This window comes from Chinchilla lanigera, unplaced genomic scaffold, assembly GCF_000276665.1.
Source record: "Chinchilla lanigera isolate Chin_1 unplaced genomic scaffold, ChiLan1.0 scaffold00078, whole genome shotgun sequence".
In the NCBI taxonomy this organism is placed as follows: Eukaryota; Metazoa; Chordata; class Mammalia; order Rodentia; family Chinchillidae; genus Chinchilla; species Chinchilla lanigera.
This window is the reverse complement of record NW_004955479.1, coordinates 8,937,898-8,958,329: the sequence shown is the minus strand read 5'-3', so window position 1 is coordinate 8,958,329 and position 20,432 is coordinate 8,937,898. Positions and strand designations below refer to the sequence as shown.

The 20,432-nt window shown below is 42.4% G+C and overlaps 1 protein-coding gene across 1 annotated transcript in view; it reads right to left on the bottom strand.

Annotated features, from left to right (window-relative positions):
- Window positions 1-20,432, bottom strand: part of Snd1 (staphylococcal nuclease and tudor domain containing 1) — a 431,831-nt gene that overhangs the window by 166,175 nt on the left and 245,224 nt on the right. The window contains exon 14 of the mRNA XM_005402366.2: window positions 7,526-7,598. Within this exon, the coding sequence (XP_005402423.1) occupies window positions 7,526-7,598 (73 nt within the window). The remainder of the gene's footprint in view (window positions 1-7,525; window positions 7,599-20,432) is intronic.

The window sequence follows — 20,432 nt, the reverse complement described above, 5'->3', positions numbered from 1 at the left end:
GTTTTACAAAAATTAAATAAATATGGGACAAAAATTTTATTTTAATGCATGCTTATAATCTGAGCCCTCAGAAGGCTGAAGCAGGAGTATCTTAAATTCAAGGCCAATATTGGCCACATGTTGAGTTCAAGGTCTGCCTGGATTACATAGTAAGATATTGTCTCAAAACAAAACAACAGAATTCATTTTAATCTATTTATTAGTGTGGGAAATAGAAAGAGTCACAGGAGACTGAAGAACAGACATATATAGGGCACTCAGAATGTTGAAGTAAATCTGCTCATCCCTACCCTACAAAAATGTTACTGTAGAAAATGCAGAGTAAAAATGTCAAATTTGAAAACTCCCAATTTGTCTCCAGAGTGGGAATCAATTATATCTCTAAAGGGCTATGTTTCTACAGGAACCATTCACATCAGCAGCAGCCTTTCCCATGATACACTCTACAAAGGTGTAAAACACCTCCGTCCAGTCAACCTGACAGAGTAGAACACATACAGAGCCACACCCCGAAAAGGTTTGCAAGGAAGCATAGCGCAGTCTGGTGGAAGGACACTCAGGGATCTTCCTGTCCATTTCAAAGTCTTGAACAACTTTTCCCGACTCTCTCAACTAAATAAAAAGTGGGAGATTGTGTCCTGAAAACTTAGTGCCCTAATGTGTGCAAAGAACACGAAAGGCATACGACTCACTCAAAATGTGGATGAACAATCTGTAAAAAGAAGTATTTAAACACAACTACCACCGACTGTGCTAAATGCTGAAATGCATTTACCATCTTGAAAAAGTTCCCATGGAAATCATAAATGCTTTCAGATTTATTTAGAAAAAGAGAGATGTTCCTTCAGTGAGTTCTGGGGAATTTAAGGGGGAGGACTTCAAAATCCATGCACTGGCCACTGAGGATTCCTGTGGCTGAAGGGAACTATGGGCGAGTGAAACCAAAAAAGGAGCGCCCTCCACCATGATGGGTCAGGAGCCCTCTGCCCTGCCAGGTGCACATCTTGTGAACAACATCCGACTCTGCTGCAGAGAGGGGTTTAGAAGAGGTGAGAAGAAAAAGAAATGGAAGAAGGGAGTCACAAGAGGAATATTTTCCACATGAGCAACAACGTGAGCCACCAAGCACAGCAGACACGTGAGAAAACCACCAAAGTACCTGACTTTCCCACCACCCGTGATGTCTGCATAAAGGCAAACTGTTTATGGGGCATTCAGTGCTTGCTCCGGGGAGTGTGTTCCAGAGCCAGCGACTTGGCTCATGCCAAACTCTTCTGGGATTCTTCCAGAGTAGCGAACGCAGGGCCCAGCAGTGGAGACTGCCTAGAGGTAAGTGGAGCTCCAGCACTAGGCAGCTGCTCCAGGTCCCGGAAACCCATCAGCCAGAACCACAGGCCTGGACTCTGGGCCATCTGTATAGTAAGTTAAACTGCAGTGAGCACAGGAGACAATCACGACATGATGCAGACTAAGGGAGAATAAGAGGAAGAAGTGTCATTCACAAAAAGAAATAAATTTCAAAGAAGGCGCATCTGTGCCAACAAATGCCAGGGACTAGGAAGGACAGAAAGATAGCTGGAAGGAAACTTAGAATCACATGAGAATAAGAGAAAATCCAAAGTACGTCAGCTTGACTTGAATGAATAGACTCAGTGTCTCCAGAAGATTCTGCTGCTTTTACCTTCTTAGAACTTACTGGGCAAACTAGTATTTTTCTCTTTTAATTTTTTTTAATCCAAAAGTCTAGAATTTTTTTTTCTTTTATCTAGGCCCAACTCCGTGAGATGCTTAGCAGCACTCCATCCCAAGGTCTCTTACAGGAAGGAGGAAGAGATTTCTCCAGGGAGGAGGGCAGTGCTGTTCAGGGGTTAAGAAAGCAAATGAAAACCAGAAATCGAAGAAAGAGGCCAGAAAGCAAAATATCCTACATCATCTGTCCATCTATGTACCCATCCACCTTCCTGTCTACCTGCCTACCTGAAAGGAAGGTGTCTACATTTTGTATGTGCAAGTGAGAACTGTACTGTTCTCTGTAAGTCTTCATTTCAGGATTCATTTCATCTTATGAGGAAAAGAAACAAAGTCTGATGCCCTTACCTTTGTACCCCAAGCGACGGCTCTCGCACATTTTTATCAGTGTGTTTCTGATAAAATCAGTCTCTATGTCTCTGACAGAATCAGTCATAGAGTGAGGAAGTCATAAAACACCAGTGAACAACATGGTCAAGAAACTAAGTGACAAAGCCATCAATGCCTCAGAGAGCATAGCATCAGTTAGATGAGTAAAAAAATGGGCAAATTAACAGATGAGTTGTTAGGACCACCTAATAGAAGACAGAAGACACTCAGAGAAAGACAACGCCTGTTCTGCTAATCTATCCCATCCCAGGGCTTAGAGAAACATGACTACAGAGAATGCAGGTATAGGTTCTATCCTCTTGCACTGCCAACAAGCATCACAAAATGCCTCATGTACTAGAGAATAAGGAACAGAGATGGAAGAGAAGACAGGAAAAGCCAAATCACACTGACTCATCCGCACACTATCCCTGCACAGTGGGAGAGGAAGACAATGGAGGAAAAGGAAGCCCTGTGCACTTACAGTACTGCTGGCAACGTAAGGAGCCGGGAGCTCCTCTCTCACCTCAGAACCAAAATTGATCTGTCTGATCCACCAGAACAACAGTTAGCCATGCACCAGCCCCATTTTATTGCCTGTTTTACACTCTGTATCTGCTGGAGATCGTATTTATTATAGAGCAGGCTACAGCAAAAACAATAATAAAACTAAGAGAACAACCTTTATGCCACTGACATGCATGTTCCAACTTTGTCTATGCTGGTGAGAAAGGACGTTCAGATGGGATATGGGGAAGACAAACCCTTCTAATGATGAAAACAAGGATGTATGAGGTGAAGCAGTCACCACAGAGCTGTCCTTGAAATCAAATCAGATCCAAAACCAGTCAGTCAAATTCTCAGTTGCATTCATAGGAACATACACATACACAGGAACATCCTGGCCTGAAAGGAAATCAGACTACTATAGAAATGACAGCAACGACTAATATTTGTAACATCTCACTTCCTATACCTGGAAAAATGAGAAAGGAAGGAAAGAAGTCATGTTTTTAGGGTCTTTGCGATTGATATGACTGTAAGTACGGTAATGGTAATACCTCAGTTCATGAACACTTCCGTTTGCAAACAATTCAACTGACAAACATAAACATTGGGCAAAATTTTGCTTTCATTCATAAGCTTTGCCTCGGGTGATGACCATGACTGCAGCCATCGTCCCTGAAGAAACATCAACAAGACCATCTTCCCCAAAGTTATGGCGTGCATTAAGTGAACCGAGGTACTACTGTACTTTTCTTCCATAGTGGTTATTCTGAAAATAGGTACAAAAAATGAGGCAGGCCAAGTTTTTAGGTGTAAGTTAGAACCTCCCTGGTCTAGTAAACAAATGGGGGTTCATTTAGTAGGCGACATACACAGATACTCCTTTCATCTTATAGAAAGCTCAATCTAACATCAACAATCTGTATCAATAAGCCACCTGATGGACTACCTCAGGGACCAGTGTCTCATGGGGCAAGGAGTCCTCAATTCTGTTTTGTGTTTTGTTTTTTCTTCCGGTAACAGGAATCGAACCCACGACCTTGAGCTTGCCAGGTAGGCGCTTTGCTGCTGAGCTAAATCCCCAGCCCCGGAGTCCTCAATTCTGTACGTGGGTTACTCACTTCCCACCATAAACAGCCAAAGAGCTCTGCACTTGCTGTTATTTCATACGGAAGCACTCTTAATGTACTGAGGCTCGCCTTACGATAGAATTTGTGAAAATGCAAGAGGTGAGATAGGAAGAAAGGGTATAAACTCAACTACAGCTAGAGGCAGTTAATACTAAGACACAAATACAGGTCATTTTCCTCACAGTCATGATTTAAACTCTTCCACATTGCACATTTCTTGAGTGAAGACAAAGTGTGGACTTACTCATGTCTTTTTTCCTCACAGATATATGCACGGGTGTGGAAGCGAGTGCGGGGAGAGGAATTATGTACAAATAACAGTTTAGAGTAAATTATTTTGGCAGCATAGTGTGTACGCTGTCAGCTCAACACCAACTTCCATTTATCATGACCTGCAGCTAAGAGGGGATCAATCCGGGGCAGTGGGGAAGATAGGTGAAGATTTAAAGGGGATTAAGAAACCTTTATGAAACCATCATATATATGTACATAACACTATCATTATCCCAGGTGTCGATTCTGCAGCAGGCTATCGGCTGATTGCCTGTGTGACCTCACATGCCTACCTGTCCCTCATGCAGTAAAATCACCAGCATGCCCCAGGGAGCGGAAAACCCACACATCTCACTTAAATGGCACAAGGGCACCCAATGCACACTCGCACTTAGCACTGTGATGGAAAGACGGGAAGGTGAAAAGGGAGAAAAGACAAACCTCCTCTATTACACAGGGCACAAAAAAATTGCAATCTTAGCTGAATAATTTGTGATTCAGGCAGACAAGGTCATATCTGACATCTATTTAAATTGAATAGCTTTTTCACTTTCAGTCTTCCACTTACTCAAGCTTTCCTCTTTTATTTATGTGGTAACTGAGGGAAATTTAACTGGCATTTATTTTTAAATAACTTGAAGAGTAAATCAATTCTCTAATATCCAGACAGAAAAGGGAATAAAAATAGGTACAAAAATGAGCTACAGTTTAAGGGTGAGTTGGTAAGTTAGGAAAAAAAAAAGTAGTCAAGTTTCACAAGCTCCACTGCTACCAACAAAAATAAAGGCTTAAGAAAGCATCAAGGTAGAAGGCAATGAAAGACTTAAAAACAGCAATAAAGATTTTTAGGCCAGACGTGGGCCCATTTGTAATCCCAGCTACATAGGAGGCTGAGGCAGGAAGACTGCAAGTTTGAATCCAGTCTGGGCAACTTAGTGAGCCTTTGTCTGGAAACAAAAAAATAAAAGAAGGGCTAGGGATGCAGTTTGGTGGCAGAGTATCTGCCTAACCTGTGCAAAGCCCTTGGTTCATTCTTTTTTTTTTCCTTGTCTTTCTTTTTTTTTTTTTCTTTTCTTTTCCTTTTTTTCCCAGTATGGGGAATCAAACTCACGACCTTGCGCTTGCCGGGCAGGTGCTGTGCCGCTGAGCTAAATCCCGAGCCCCTGGTTCACTCTTGTTATTGCTTGTGTCTAGATATCCCCTCAAAGCCTCATGCAGTTATGGGTGGGTTGGGGCTTTTCAGAGGTGGCTGGATGTAGGGTGTGTGATCCTCAAATTGCCTGATGGTGCAATGCTAGGACTGAAGGCACTACGATTAAGGGTGTGAGTGCTAGCTGCCCTAAGTAGCCTGGAAAAGATACAAGGGATAGAAAGAGCTGTGGTTGTCCCTTATTGCTTTGCTACCTTCTGCCCGTCATGAATTGTTTCTCTGCAAGGATGCCCCCAGGCCATCCATCCTGCCTTGGAGCCAACCAATTATAAACTGAAAGCTCTACAAACTGTGGACTAAGTAAACCTTTCCTCCTTTAACCTTGGGTGTTCAGTATTTTGTCTCAGCAATGACAAAAGTAACTAAGACCAATCTCCAGTACTGTCAACACAACAAAATAACAACAACAATCAAAAAAAACCCCAACCTTTCAACTCTGCATTAAGAGAGCCTCAGAGAACAGCTTGAAGCAGGCGCACCCTCACCTCACAGACCTCCTTAGACTTTACTTCGTTGCCAGTGAGAAACTGGAGCAAAATATGGACTTGACAGAACAAAAGAAAGCACTTATCCTCAAGGTTATTTTTCTGGCTCATGCTGAACTGCTTTAGTGTATTTTTATTCTTAATTGATATACAGCACCCCAAGATTTAATTTGGCATCTGAAAAGGTCCAAGAATTTGGGTTTTATATTCTATTTTCAATAGGCAGCTGCCCCTAATGTAGAGGAGCCTTTACTATGTCTTTCCAAACAAATATTTATAATACATTTTCCTGCAGCTTAACAATCCTCGAATTGCCCTTTGATTACTCCAATATCTTCAGTGAAAGAACAGCACTAAGGAAATGAATGCCACAGCACATACCTATAGAATTTAATAATACATATACAATAACAATCCAGCAGGGGAAGCCGTAACAAAACAGGCTGAGGAGTGTGGTGCGGGGGTGGCCACACCTGTTAATGGGAAGCTTTTCCCAGGAGCCACAGTCGGCTGTGGCTCAAAGGCGTTTTCCCAGTGGGCTTCTAGCCACAAAGAATGCAAATCACTGGATCTCACTCCCTTCACAGCCACCCCATCTTCTTGACTGAAGCTCCATTCATAGGAGGCTGATAGCACCGTTTAGCCTGAAATCTGTGGTGCCTGGGGGGAGACAAAGGAAAGCTCACCACAATCCCATTCCTTAAAACGATCAGGGAATCACTACACCCAGACAAGGGGGAGCTGGCCAGACACATTTGTAATAAGCGATCAGCAGAAGCAAGAGAAAAGACCCGGCCGGGCTCGGAACATGACATAAAGCAAAGATAATACACTCTAATTCATCACTGTCCCGGGCCAGGCTGAGCTCTCAGAGAGTCTGCTTATTGTAGTATTTTCTTCTTATTGTCCCAGGCAAATTCCCTGAGATCAAGCTAAGATTTACTTCCTTGCTTCAAGTCCTCAAGTGCCATGGTTCTTCCATCTCCCGTGCCTTCTCTGGCCACTGATCGAAATCGGTAACAGGGCCATGCACTATGCACCCACAGTAGGTATTCTCTCTCTCCGAAGAAGCTGTGACTACCTGATACTGCAGCTGTCATCCTTCCCCATTTGGATGGAGATGTTATCAGTTTTGGACACTGGTATTTCTAGTTTCTAGCACATAGCGGTCATTCAATAAATGCTTGTGGAAAAAAATCCTCTTAACTCAAAGAAGGACTTGTTCAGTTAAAAGAGATGCTAAATATGCAAAGGTGAACTTCTTATGGTAGAATGTTCCTTTGGGCACTGGCTACTGGCAGCTCAGAAGCATTAGCACCACTGATTCTTCCACATTATTATGCATATGGGCATATCTGTCTACCCATTCCTGTACTATTTCAGAGGATATTCACACATTTCTCCACGCTCTCCTACTTATAGGCAAACAGAAAAATAATTCAAGAGGAAATCATGATTCTAAAACCTACACTTGACCTTTTACAGTGACTTCCCATTCATAGTAAGGATTAAAGAGGGATTTTTTTTAAAAGTTCATTTTATTTTAATACAACTGGGAAGAAGTGTTTTCTAAACTTGTAGTAGTTAAAAATGGAAAAGTAACCTAGAGATGGTTCAGGGAAAGAAATACAAGGAAGTTTTTACTTTCACTTTTCCAGAATACAAAACAGAAATACACGAAGATGTCTAAGTAGACGGTTTGGAAAGATTTCACACTCGGGGCCTGAAAAGGAGCAAGCTACAGAAAACGTAAGCCGAGACCCGTCACTGAATGGGCACACACACTCAAGAAGCCCACTCACCCCAGAGATGTCTGCGACACGGTGGATAGGCACTTCCTTCTTGCTGTGCAATCCTTTGCCATTCTTTATAGCTCTGCGAGGGAAAAAAAGAGAAAAACCACTAAGATTAAAAACCATGAAGGGAAGGGGTAGGAGGATGGGGAGAAAAAGGGAGATGCAAGGGTTATTAAAAGGGGATGTATCTCTACACACATCCCAGTGTACACTGCTGAGCAGTCGGTCTGGGCTGGAGCCGTTAGTGGAGGGGAGAACGGTAAGGCTGTGTTTTTCTGGAGCCCAGTTTCCAGTACTTGGCTGCCAGTTTAGGCTAACAGTGTGCCTGGTAATCAGAGAGCTCCCTCACTTGTTTCCAAATTAAAGGCATTGTTCCAGGCACAAAAGAAGAATCAGCTGAAAGAGCACACTCCTATGAAACAGAAGTAATAATGTTTCTTTCAGCATTTAATCACATGAAACATTTTAAATGCAAAATATGTAGCTAGTGTTCCAATTCTAATGGAAATAAGTTCCTTCCAGGTAAAAAGATAAGTTGCCCTCAATGAAGCAATATCGTAAGCAGAAGTCATTTAACAGTTGGAAAAAAATTAGCAAATGCTACATAACTGACATTAAGCCTCATTTGCAATTGGTTTCCGGTTGTAATAACAGGAGATTTACCAGGGGACTCTGGCACCTGCAACACATTTGACCACAGGTTGGTTTACTCCAATCTCTCACCTTTTATCTCCTAATCCTTTGAGAGATAGCTTCAGGGACAGAGGCCTAAGTGACTGGGTATGATCACTGGAGGAATAAGGAAAGCTCTCTGGTAAATCTCTAAGTCCTACACGATTGGGCAAAGCCTTGTGGATAAAGCCAGTTTGCAGGCACCAGCAGGGAAGAAGTCAGAGACAGAGACAGAGACAGAGAGTTAGAGGTGTTCTTACCCTGTAGGCTAGCTCTTTTAACTGTAACAAAAAGGCAGGAGTAAGGAGCCTCCTCTGTAAGCTTTCCACTCAGGACACAGCTTTTTTTGGTTTGTTTTGTTTTGCTTTTTGAAACTATCTCGCTATATAGCCCAGGCTGGCCTCCAACTCACAGAGATCCTCTTGCCTCAGCCTCTGAGTGCTGGAATGCTAGGATTTCAGGCATGGGCTACCATGCCCAGCTTGTATAACATATTTTAAAATTTTTTATTTTTATTAGTACGTTTGCAATACATAATGATTACATTCATTGTGGGGAGTTTGTTCAAGCACATAACTCATCTTATTTCTTTTCCATTTTCCTCCCTCTCCTTGGACACAACTGCCTAAACCAAACCCACACAAACCCAGCTGGGTGGGTGCTGCTCCCTGTATCTGCAATGGCCGTATTTCTAAGCTGCTTGGGCTTTTACCATCCACAGACCAGCCTCCATCCTGGGGATCTGACACTCATACACGATCTGAAATGTTTCTGGTCCAGAAACAGCAAACAAACTGGGCGTGGTGGCACACGCCTGTAATCCCAGCACTCAGGAAGGCTGAGACAGGAGGATCTCTGCGAGTCCAAGGCTAACCTGGTTACACAATGAGCTGAAGATCAGGCTGTCTCAAACGAACAAACAAACAAACAAAAACCCAACAAACAAAAGCTTTCCATATTATCTATTTCCCATTCCACAATGAAAGTAAGTACAGAGTAAGAAAAAGTCACGTCTGCACTCTCTGATCTGAATGTTAAGCTAAAGAAAGTATTTACAAATTTCTGAATGCAATGGTTCCTCCTGAAAGTGAATAAAGGGCTTCAGCTTTAGAAATTAAAAATGGGTCAAAATATTTCCCTTCACCATTCAGTATGATTTACCATTCAGAGACCCTGCTGATAGCCACTGACCAGGGCTGACTATCACGGTGTGCCCAGGCCCTCAGGATTTGGAACTAAGCAGACTGGGTAGTTTTGATAAATGCCAGTGGCCAGAACCCAATGAGCCGGCCCTCTCCTTTCCCAAGGCCTGCCTACACCTTGCAGGTGCCCTATCTCTACACCCTCCTCCAGCCACCAGCAGGCTCTGCTGACTCTGCAGCCCTAAACTGGAAGGGGCGGCTTTCAGATGGCCGGGTGGAATCGCTGCCACCCGGCTGGACCCCACCTCCTGCATCAAGCGGCCTGCTAAGCTTTCTGCGGGTCCTCTGGGGCACTAAATGCTTACAGCCTTATCCTCTAACAACAAGGACAACCAAAATAAATGGGATCTGCCCTGTGAGTAGGCAGGTTCATGTTAGAGCACTGCTGAACTCGTGGCCTTTCCTGGGGCTAGGGAACAGCTCACGGCCAAGAGGAAGAAAGCACAAGGCTTGAGCAGTAAGTTAGAAAGCCAAGGTCCTTGAGGCAAAAAAGCAGGAGGTGGTAAACTAAAATTCTGCTTTCTCCCTGTGGCTATAAAGAGGCTTTGCGCCATAAGCAGAGACAGGACTTAACCAAGACGAGACACGCTACCACAGGGGAAAACAAGGGAAAACAACGGCCCAGACAAGGAAGTGTGGGAAATGTGACATTTAAAACAACAGACTTTACAGAGAGTACACCTCAGTGTTCTTAAAAACACTTCACTTACGCTGCGCCTTTTTCCTAAAAAGCAAATTATCAGATGCTTACTTGTATTCAGGCATTAATTCTGGAAAACCTTCATTGACGGTGTTTTCTCACTTAAGATATGATTGCTAAATTACATCAATTTCTGGCAGAAATAGCAAGAGAGTGGCATTGTACTGTCATATATAAACTGAGAAACAGTTCTGGTTTTGTTAGTTCTTAACAAGAGAAGGAATATTGATAGTGTACAATAGGTAATTAATCAAGTTCAAACTGTGCCATTCAGGAGGCAATACAAAGCCAGAGGCATCTGTGAGAAATGAGCCCCGTGAGCCACTTTTCCTTCCGGGTGCCGACAGGCTGTGGTTCTTGCCCCCGCCGCGCTGCAGGTGACCCTCATTGAGCCACCGCGGGCAAACCTGCCTCGGCCTGACATGAGGTTGATGCCACAGCAAGAGCGGCTCCTCAACCGAGAATCTAGGAGAACTGCTCGGAGGAGAGATTCAGTCATGCACTCGTAGTGGACAGGAACAAAAGCCAAGAGAGGCAGCCACCCTGCCCTGCTCTTGGCAAGGGAGCATGCGTCTTCCTCAGGACGCTGAGAATACACAACAGGCCTGCCTATGGAAAGCTGAATACATGGAATCAAACCAGCTCCAGGCCCTACCGAAACCAAGGCGTGCTGCCTTCCTGGTGCAGCTCTGCCTGCAGCTCACAAGCCACTTCCCAGAAGGGGCTCAGTATATCTCTGTGACGCTGGCTGGGAGTAGAGTTCAGGTCTGCTTTCACCAATCCTTGTTCCACTGAACCCACTAACGCCCTCCCTCTCCACACTGTCTCATGCTGCAGGCCACAAGCACATCTCCACATCCCTTTTCATTAGGCAAGGAACAAAACTCCTGACTTCTCAACTTCTCCTGCTGCGTGTGTTTAATAGCTGCTTCCTCACAAAGGCAGGCTGGTGCTCAGGCCAGGTGGGAGAAAAGCAGTGGCGGGGCAGAGCACCGCCTGCTCCTCCTGGAAGCTCGCTTCTCCAAGATGCAACAGCGCATAAGAACAGACCAAACCCTTCACTGGCCAGGAAAAGTTAGTATAGGTCTGAGTATGTGCAAAGGGGCAACAAGGCAGCCTTCTAGGTTTCCGCCAGGACCCACAGGGCTGCTCGGTGGACAGTGCTGAGTGACCTCCATCCAGATCACTGGAAAAGTCTTTGTCTAATGGTAAAGTTTAAAATTTGCAATGTATTAGTACTACCGCCCTCCCGCTAACAAGTATGCCCAATCTGGCCCTAGAGAGCCAGTAATGCTGCCGCACAGACCGTGACTATTAATACAACATGGGATTTGGTGGTATTTCCCATGACTCAACTGTGCAGTGCTTCAGCATGGACTGCACAGGTGGCAAGGAAATGTTGTTTTGGGGAGGTGCAGTGCCGCGCTAACTCAGCCTCCTGTGCCCACCACACACAGTAAGTCAAACTGAAATCCATGTGTATCAGACGTCACATGTATTTGTGACACTTAGTGAGCAAAATGCAGATATTACCGATAATACCTACGTGAGTGTGCGCCTGTGAAGACAAGCGCTCCTTGTTATTGAGCACATATGTAAGTTTTCTTAATTATTCAAGTTGGGCTTGTGTTAGTTCATGACATAACTTGGTAATTTACAATATATAAAAAAGGAAGTTTTGTTACTTATATACATGAACTCTATTATATTCTTTATATATAGGCCAAGACAATCCCTGTTCACTCAGTGTGGCTCAGAAAAGCCAAAATCCTGGATGCCTAGGACTAGACAATCAACTCCAATATTGCAAAGGCAAATGAGCAGGGTCATAGCAACCGTCACTCCCACGGCCTAAGACACCCAGTACAATCTCACACAGCTTTCACGCACAGGAGCGTGGTTTGTTCTTAGGTTTCAGGCTCCCCAGTTCCTGCAGAAATTCCTAAGCACCAACCCTCCTTAAGTCAGAGATCAGCCCCCAACCCCCATCTAATCTGGAGCAGGCCAATCACAAGGTAATCTCATTAGCAATGCACTACCAGTAGACTGTAATTATGAACAAGTATTTTTGTGCATGTACTAACAAATTCAAAGGATTTAGGGTTAGATCCAATCTTATCACAGTCATGAAATGGTTGACACATCAGGATTTGGGGGAGGGGGAGTACAGGGAATCAAACTCAGGACCTTGTGCTTGCCAGGCAGGTGCTGTGCCTCAAGCTAAATCTCTGGCCCTCACATCAGGATTCTTAACTTGGGGAGAAAAGTGCTCTTCAGTTAAGACACAGGAATACTGACAAACCACCATGGAGTATATACAGTATGTGAATTTTCCTAGAGAGCAGGAGCTTTCAACCATTTCACAAAAAGAAGTCTTTTCATACATAAAAGGATCTAAAGACAACAAAGTAATGGAGAGTTGAAACGGCATATGACAGAGAGGCAACGGCGAGATATTGAGGCGAGGGAGGCTGTGGTGCTGCGCGGTGGGGAGCCCCTGAACATGCCGCCTCAGCTCTAATTTCCCTTAACAGTGCCTTCCTGTAACGAAAGACCAATGTGTTCCATAACTGCTTTTGCTTTACCCCTTACACTGAGGGCTCTCTTCCTGCCCAACAGTGCTCGCTTTGCCCAGTTATAACCCTCAAGGCCCAGGCCCTCAAACAATTTACTTCAGGAATGTTTTAGGGAAGTTTACTCAGTCCTTTTTGATTCTGCACACCCTGATGACTGATTCAACGTTACATACCACTGCCACATGACTTCTGAATAAAAACCTACTCTGTCATTTTGTTCACTACCTAGATTCAAAATGAATACTACCATCCGGGAAACCAAGTAGAAACTCAGGTGCTTCACTTTCATAGGTCTATACCGTGTGGTCCTAGTTTATGTCTTCATGTGATTTCCATATTACTCCCTTTAATCCAATGAGGCCCATTTTCTCTACACCACCTACACGCAAATGTGTCTCCCTGAGACTTGCTTCTACTTGATCCTATCTGTCTTTTTTAGGTGCACAATAAAGAATGAAAAAAAAAAATACTATCTGTAGCCACCATTTCACCACAGTCACAAAATAGCTTCAGGAATTCTGAAGCTGGGGTCCCCTAGGCGAGCTACAGTTAGGATCTGGAGAATGCCAATGGGTTCTTTTGAAATGGCAGTAAATATACACATGAATGTGTTTGGGTGTCCATGTATCAGCTCTGTATGCAGCTGTAAACTGCAGCATACAACTTCCAAATGGTGTCATATGTTAATCGTTATCTCTGCCGTTGGACTGCAAGCCCTTAAAAAGGTTAGACTTTGTTCTTGCTATCCTGTATGGTATTTAGCACAGAGCTATGTTCTCACTATTATATAAACATAGAGCTATCTAGTTCAATTAAAGCATGCCTGGGAAAGCTGAACAAACAAATGACTGGTAAGTGATAACCTAATACAGAATGCTGAAACTATTTCAAACTAGAGACTTGGACAATGCCATGGTGAGTGTCGGGCACCTGAATGAGGCTTGCTGGCTCTCTTGAACATGCAGTTTCACATCTATGCTCTGGGGCACAGGAGGTAAAGTCTAGCCTGAGAGCTGGAAATGAAGCAAATGAGCACAGAGAACCAAGTGCTGCATCCCCACGGAGTCTCCTGGAACTCGAGGAGATGGGCGAGAGTCTGAGCGATCAGTGAGTGGGAGCACGGCTCTGGCGACCGTAAACAATAAAACAGAACCACAAGGCAGGACTGTAGGAACTCCTGCCCGACAGCGAAGTATAAATGACTCAGGAGAAAGGAAAGTAATTCTCACGGAAAAGGTTAAAAATCAGAAGTACGAATAAATAACCTGCTAAATTTTCAAAGCAATCTTCACTGTTTCAGGGCACAGAGATGAATGTGGTGTTTCAATGTGAACCAAACACAGATCTCACGCTGAAATATGGCAGCGATAAATGATTCCGCCGGCTTTTCTACTGGTTCCTGGGCACCTGGAGGAAGCAACAGGGCCCTGCCACTCAGAAAACAAGACGCAGAGCAGGCACAGGTGCAGAGTGGTTGGTGGGGGTGCTAAGATTATGCAGCTGCATTTTCAACAAAAATGAGAATTACTGATAAGAAAGACAGAAAAGATGGAGAGCACACACACTGGAAATGAGGAAATTGAGTCCCACAGACGAGGGAGACAGGACGGACTAATGAGTCAGGAGGTCTTATGAGGCAGTGAAGCAAACAACGAAGAACTCCAGGTCACCCTCTCCTCTAAAACTAGAATAAGGACGCAATGAAGACACATGCTACTGTGCTGGGTGTGACCACGGGTCTGCAGTGGCAGGAAAAGTAGAAGAGCGTGACGAGCTCACGGAAGAGAATAACTTACAACCACTACTGGTCCCAGATTAGGATCACAGCAGTATTAGTGTTGGGCAGAAATAATCATTAGCAGTTTAACAGCCTCTTCAAGGTGAGATTATTTAGAACTGCCATACTGACATTGTTTTTAATAGTTTTTGCTGTCTTGATCATAAAGTCCGTCAGAAAAAATTTACAGGAAACAATGATTCATTAGCCTATTCCAAGACAAAATCTCCCTTAATATTTTCTGACGGTTTACACACACATACCCACCCACTTCTACTTTTAAAAAATGGTATCACTGTACAGAAAGTTCTGTAGGCTCATTTCTTCACTTGAAACAATAGCTAAATGAACATTTCCCTGTGTCATTAATTTCTTTATGTCACTTTTAATAGCTGCACAGTAAATCCATCAGATGGATGCATGTTTCATAATTTAATCAATCCCCTATTGCTCCATATTTCTGTGACTACAATATTCCCACTATTATAAATAACATCACTGGGAATAACTTTTAGATAAACTGATGGGTACTGTGCTAGTTATTTCCTTAGGATAAATTCATTGAAATGGAATTGCTATGTGTTGTAAGGTAGTGAGGGTGAACCTTTTAGCATTTTCAATGACATACACCCCACTGTGGCAGGAGTACCATACGCTCGCCACCATTGTCATAAGACAAGGGAATGGGGCTGTATTTCTTTTGCATTTCTCTTTCATGAAGCAAACCAGATCAAACGTGCTCTGCCCCCTGGACTCTTGTTTGTGGACTTCCAGTGACTTTGGATAGTCTTTTCCTTATATATTCTTGTCACATACATGCACCTCTACTTCCACAATTATATTTGCACTTACATACTTGTTCACCCAAATCACCACTACACTATGGATTTTTATTATTACCCCTAACACCCTTAACAAAACATTTGTTACTGTGACATGGCAAATTCTGTCATAGGAAATGTAAATATGTCTTCTGATTGAGTGATAAGCAATAGTTCTTTGACATACAGTTTGAAAAATGGCTTCTCAATGTGAGCTACCTTGACTTGGTACTGGAAAAGATCCACTGTCATCCTCTAGAGATATGGCTCTTGGAACCTGATAGCAAAGTAAGAGGAATGGGAAATAATCCTTCTCAACTTCTGGGCACAAAGCAGGAAGGGGGAATCAGAGACAGCTTAAGATAAAACAGAAATGCACAAGGGACTTAAAAAGAAATTGAGATGCACAGAATCCTGCAAATGAAAGCAAGCTATGAAGTGGATTTTCCCTTCACAAGCAGCTATAAAACTCTGGGCATTGGTGTATCAGTGATTAATTATTTGAATTATCATCCTCCTAAGAGATTTCCAAGGATTATAACAAAAGCAGGATAGGGATATACCTAATAGAGGCTCAGCTCTCAGACCTACTCAGCCACCTGGCATTGCAGAGGAGCCAAATCAAGCAAGCAATGCATCTCAAGATGATTTCACATAAAATTGGCCAACCGCTGGTAAAGGCTTCTCAGAAGGAATGGAATTAAGGATCCTTCATAAAAGTATGAAGGAGAGACAGGAGTCCAGGAGGAAAAAGAGCTAGGATGTGCTACAGAAATTGAAAGCTTGTCCATTTCATGCCTTGCTATTACTTACAATCATAATTATAATTTCAATCATAATAAAGATTAAATGATTAATTTGCCATAAATGGACATATAATTTGATTTGTATTATGGCGGTCAAGAACTGTTTACATCAGTGATCCTCAAGTTCTAGTGTGCATCAGAACCACCTGAAGAATATGATGAAAAGAGATGGGGTGGGGGAAGGATATAGAAATTTACTTTTTTGAAAATAAGTTCCTGGTCTGAGTCTCTGCCCTCTGTGTGCCTGGTGCAGACTGGAGTTCCTCACTCAGAAGGCCTGCAAACTGCTCTCACCAGGATTCGCATGTGGGCCCTCTCTGTGAGTGCCCAGCGTCCAGTGAGGTACTGGAGCGGGTGCTCCACAAGCTGTTGACACCATGGTTCGGGTTTGGGCTTTGCTTGTGGAGGTCACAGACATGGGCAGTCTGTGATCTCTGTCAGTGCAGCCCACATCTAGCTCCTGTGCACGTCCTGAACTGCCTGGAGACACAGAATCAGGTGGTCCACAAACTGCTGACCCTGCAGTTTGTGTCTGGCTTTGCCTGTACCCTGAACTGCCTGGGGACACAGGCCCACTGGTTGGGGATTGCACCACCAGTGCAACCTGATTCTGGGTCATATGTGTGCCTGAACTGTGAGGGGATGCTGGATCAGATGGACTGACATCAGCTGACATCACAGTCCGCATCTGAGACCTGGGAGAACTAGAAACACTTCACCATCGGCCAGAAAACCCCAAACTAAGCAGTGTATCTCAGCGGACACTGAAGGGCAAGCCTGACCACCAGGAAAACTAGGGACACTTGCAGCCTTTGCTGAGCTGCCAGGGAAGAGGGAGACTGAGCTTTCTGCATCTAGTATCAAACATGACAAGATGAAGGACTAAAACACAATCTCAGAACTCCACCCAACTCAGAAAAGTCCAGGAGACATCGACATAGAACTTGAAACACACACCTGAAACTGCTGAAATGATTGTTATGGAAGTAAAGAAACAACTCCATCAGGCCATAGAAGAGATCAGATCAGAAATAATCTCTCAGGCAAAAAATGAAATGACAATAATAGTGAAAGAACTGGTCAGGACATTTGAAGAAGAAACATATAAGAAAATACAGGAATGGAGCTGGGGATTTAGCTCAGCGGCACAGCGCCTGCTTGGCAAGCGCGAGGTCATGAGTTCAACTCCTGGTACCAGAAAAAAAACAAAACAAAACAAAACAAAACAAAACAAAACAAAAAAACTAAAAGAAAAAGAAAACAGAAGAACATAGGCAATGGACAGAAATGTTAAATGAAAAATATAGAAAGGACTTAGAACGCATGAACCAGATTCAGAGAGATACCCAGGAAATGAAAGCTTCCATTAAAAGCTCCCAAAACTGCTTGAATGAAGCCGAAGATAGAATTTCAGATTTTGAAGGCAGCATGGCAGCTAGCGACTGTGAAAGAAAGGATCTCTTAAAATCAACAAGGAACCAGGAAAAATCAATTCAACAGCTGCACGACGAGGCAAAGAGGTATAATGTAGGACTAATACAAGTCAAGGAAACAGCAGGAGGCAACACAAACGACATAAAAAGAATATTTGCAGAAATAATAGCAGAAAATTTCTAAAGTATGGAAACAGAACCTGATATACAGGTAAATGAGGCATATAGAACTCCAACTAACCATAACCAAAGTAAAACTACACCCAGACATATAATAGTCAAGATCCCAGATCTTAACAGAATATTAAAAGCTGCTAGAGAAAAGAGATTACTTATAAAAGAAAGCCCATCAGGGTAACAGCAGACTTCTCAACACAAACAATCAAATCGAGAAGAGCTTGGAGTGAAGTATTACAGGTCCTGAGACAAAATAGCTTCCAACTAAGACTGATGTGCCAAACTCTCTTTCAGATTCAATGAAGAAATAAAATATTTCCATGACAAACAACAACTGAAGAACTTCATGAGTGCCAAACCATTGTTGCAAAGAGCACTAAAAGATATTCTAGACAGAGAAAAAAATGACGACAACTTCAAGAACAGAAAGGAACTGTCAAGAAGAGCAAGCAATTAAACAGATAGGAAAAGTAGGAAACTGACAGCAAGTAAATAACATGACAATGATAAGTCAACACATATTGGTTATAACCATAAATGTAAATGGCCTCAATTCACCAGTCAGAAGAAACAGACTGGCAGAGTGGATTAAGAAACAAAATCCAATGATATACTGTATATAGGAAACAACATTTTCCTCAAAAGGAAATTCATAGACTGAAAGTCAAAGGATGGAAAACAATCCTCCATGCAACAGGAACCCAGAAAAAAGCAGGTGTAGCTATTCTGTTTGCAGACAATGTAAACTTCAAATTGACAACGATCAAAAGAGGTAAGAAATGTTACTACATACCTTTTAGGGGACAACTGCAAGAGGATGAGATAACAATCATAAACATGTATGCACCAAATACTGGAGCACCAAACTATATAAGACAAATCTTAACAGACATGAAAACCCATATAATTAATAACACTATTGTAATAGGGACATTAATACTCCTTTGACACAAAGAGATAGGTCAACTGGACAAAAAATCGGCAAGGAAATAACAGATCTGAACCAAAGCTGTGAACAAATGGACTTAGTAGATATATACAGTGTTCCACCCCACAATATCAGAATACACATTTTTCTTAGCTGCACATGGGACTTTCTCTAAAATAGACCACATTCTAGCCCATAGAGCATACCTTCCAAAATGCAAAAGAACTGAAATTATCCCTTGCATATTATCTGACCACAATGCAATGAAATTGGAAATAAATGACAAAACGAACTCCAAAAACTCCACATACACTTGGAAATTAAACAACAACCTCCTGAACAGCCATTGGGTCACAGAAGAAATTAAAGAAGAAATTAAAAAATACCTACAATCAAATGAAAATATAAATACAACTTACCGGAATCTGTGGGATGCAATGAAAGCAGTCCTCAGAGGGAAATTTATAGCAGTGAACTCACATATAAGGAAAACAGAAAGAGAACAAATAAATAGCCTAATGCTGCACCTCAAACTTTTAGAAAAAGAAGAACAAATCAAGCCCAAAGCCCAAAGAAGGGAGGAGATTGTAAAGATCTGAGCAGAAATTAATGCAATTGAGATGAAGAAAACCCTACCAAAAATAAATGAAATAAAGAGTTGGTTCTTTGAAAGCATAAATAAAATTGATAAATGCCTAGCCAACCTTATCAAAAAAAGGAAGGAAAGAACTCAAATTCATGCAGTAAGGAATGAAAAGGATGAAATTACTACAGATTCCACAGAAATTCAGAAGATCATTAATACCTACTTTGAAAATCTAACTCCCATAGGATAGAAAACTGAGAAGAAATGGACAGATTCCTAGATATGTATGAATTACCAAGGTTGAGTCAAGAAGATATGAAAATCCTGAACAACCCAATATCAATTAATGAGATTGAAAAAGTGATTAAAAACTTAGCAACAAAGAAAAGCCCAGTCCCTGATAGATTCACAGCAGAATTTTACAAGAAATTCAGAGAAGATTTAATACCAACACTCCTCAAACTCTTCAATGAAATTGAAAAGGAAGCAATTCTTCCTAACTCATTTCTGGAGGCAAATACCATATGGATATCAAAACCAGAGAAAGACCCAACCAAGAAAGATAACTACAGACCAATCTCCCTAATGAATATAGATGCAAAGGTACTCAATAAAATACTAGCAAACAGAATGCAGCAAATCATCAAGAAAATCATACATCACGACCAAGTCAGATTCATTCGAGGAATGCAGGGCTGGTTCAATATTTGCAAACGAATTAATGTTATACATCATATGAACAGAGCCAAAGACAAAAACCATATGGTCATCTCAATAGATGCAGAAAAAGCTTTCGACAAAGTCCAACATGCATTCATGATAAAAACTCTACAGAAAATAGGAATAGATGGTCTTTACTAACCTGATCAAAGCCATCTACGACAAACCAACAGTCAACATCATACTAAATGGACAAAAACTGAAAGCTTTTACTTTAAAATCAGGAACAAGACAAGGATGTCTGCTGTTACCACTCCTGTTCAACATAGTTCTGGAACCATTATCCAGAGCAATTAGACAAGAGAGAGAAATAAAAGGAATAAGGATAGGAAAGGAAGAAGTAAGACTATCACTACTTATAAATGACATGATACTTTACATGGAAGATTCCAAAAACTCCACAAGAAGACTCCTTGAATTAATCAACCAATTCAGCAGTGTAGCTGGATACAAAGTCAACACCCAAAAATCAATAGCATTCCTATGCACAAACAACAAACAGACTGAGAGAAATT